Source organism: Citrus sinensis, chromosome 1, assembly GCF_022201045.2.
Source record: "Citrus sinensis cultivar Valencia sweet orange chromosome 1, DVS_A1.0, whole genome shotgun sequence".
Classification (NCBI taxonomy): domain Eukaryota; kingdom Viridiplantae; phylum Streptophyta; class Magnoliopsida; order Sapindales; family Rutaceae; genus Citrus; species Citrus sinensis.
In genome coordinates, this window is record NC_068556.1 from 19,638,480 (window position 1) to 19,640,463 (window position 1,984).

The 1,984-nt window shown below is 33.9% G+C and overlaps 1 protein-coding gene across 1 annotated transcript; it reads left to right on the top strand.

The window, feature by feature from the left end:
- The first annotated feature begins 908 nt into the window (after positions 1-908).
- On the top strand, positions 909-1,626 carry LOC102628090 (hypothetical protein). Its single transcript, XM_006489495.4, has one exon. The coding sequence runs from the start codon at positions 1,048-1,050 to the stop codon at positions 1,357-1,359; it is 312 nt and encodes a 103-aa protein (XP_006489558.2). The 5' UTR covers positions 909-1,047; the 3' UTR covers positions 1,360-1,626.
- Positions 1,627-1,984: the final 358 nt, after the last annotated feature.

Sequence of the window (1,984 nt, forward strand, 5' to 3'; positions counted from 1 at the left end):
TTTACAAATAAATCAATTCTCGCCATCTACTTGCAACAAACCCAAACCTCAGGGGAGGTTTTTAAAAATTACCCTAAAAAGATATCCTCTACTTATTTGATAATCTTATTTTATTCTTTTCATAACATAACTTTAAAAAACTTATCTATTAATGTAATTTCATAAATTATTAATAAATGATCTCATTGACAACCAAATAATTAAATTTTTTTAAGTAAAAACTCTATTTACATAATTTATACTTGAAAAAATGTATAAAATGGAACCTAAGTGGCAGATTTTAAAAAAAAAAATTGAAGATTTGAATTGTTTTATGCATATTGTTGATAAGATTTTCTTTTAATTATTAAAAATAAATTTAATCTATTCTTATTTAATAGACTTCTTATTGTGAATATGACTAATTTAAAGTTTCACATAAGTTCACATAGTTTATCAATTCGATTTCTCTTATTCTTGTAATATCTCTTTAAAATAATATAAGAAGTTTCGGAAACAAACGCTTAATGATAATTGAGCGTGGTTTGCATGCTAGAAAAATGAAAAAAAATAATAATTAATTAAATGAAAACACAAAATAAAATAAAAACAGAGACGTTTATTAACTCCCATAATTACTTGTCTTAACTTATTGTGTAACAACCTTTTCTGACTTCAAAAAATGTTTCCCCTTCTGTCAGAAAAAAAAAGGCTTACAGTAACTAAATTAATTAATTTAGAAAAATATTTTTTTTCAAAAAAAAAAAAAGGGTGAGATTCGAGTCATAATTCAGTCAAAATTAAATCCAAAATCAATCGGCTAAAAAGTCGAGCCGTGTGACAGCTCATTCCCTTCTCAACTCTTTCTGGACTCACCCAACGTGTTAGCCACATGCCCCTCGCCCCCTATATATACTCTTTCCCTCTCTCTTCCCTCCCTATTTCTGTTCACCCGGCCAAAAATTACAAAAAAATATCCGCTCTTATATTCCTCAGCTTTCCAAAATCTTAAACAAATAAAAACAAAAGTTTCCGTTCAAAGGAAATCTCATCAATTCTCTGTTGTATATGGCTGATTCATCGAGAAATGATAACTCCGGTTCACGGCACCAGCCGAGCCGGCTGCAGCGGCGCCGGCCGGCTTCTCTCCAAATCAGTCCGGCTTCATCCTGGAACGTGGCGATTCCGCTTCTATCGCCGCTGGCCACCTCGCCGACGACCACCAACAATAAAGATCTGACGATGAGAGTGGAGTCACGGCAGGAGCAACGGTCGGCGGAAGGCGACAAGCCGGTGGTGTTCAAGAAGTGGCAGCACCCTGCGGCGCCGTTTTGCTACGAGTCGGCGCCTATAAAGGCGTCTTTCTTTGTGCCGGTGTAGAAGTGGTAAAAAGGGGGATGATAATTATTTTGTTTAACCCGGTCCGGTCAAAAGTAGTTTGTTAGACCTAACGTTTTCTGCGTGCGCGCGTGCGGGATAGAGTTTGTGAACCACGCGCCGCGTGGTTTTACTAATTTGTTGATACTTAGAGCGGTTTTTATTTTCTTTTGGGTGCTATTATTGACTTTTTATACCGATACAGATCAATATGTTGATATTCATACGGCTAATTAGTTATTGAACATAAATTTAAGTAATGTTACCAAATATTCGATTTTTTTTAATTTCTGAATATTTATGATTCTTAAATCTGTTTGGCTAATGGGAAAATGGAAAGAAAATTGGCAAATTTGGGGCGTTTATTTTTTAGGATTATATAATCGAAATCGATTTTTGTAAATGTTGCGTAAATGGTGAATATTAATCAGGAATACAATATGCTGATTTTTGTCTTGTGTTACACGGCACATTTGCTTGGTAACCAAAATAATTTTACAATAATTGCTTGATTTTTCTAAAGAAATGCTTGGTTAATCGACTACTAGCTCGTATCGTACCTCCACGTGTGGAAGTAGAATTCATTGCCGAGTTTAATATGTAATTAAATTTTAAACGTATATTACTA

What these genes read in the sequence shown, in the direction of transcription:
- LOC102628090 (XM_006489495.4), top strand. Translation starts at nt 1,048, where the DNA reads ATGGCTGATTCATCGAGAAATGATAACTCCGGTTCACGGCACCAGCCG.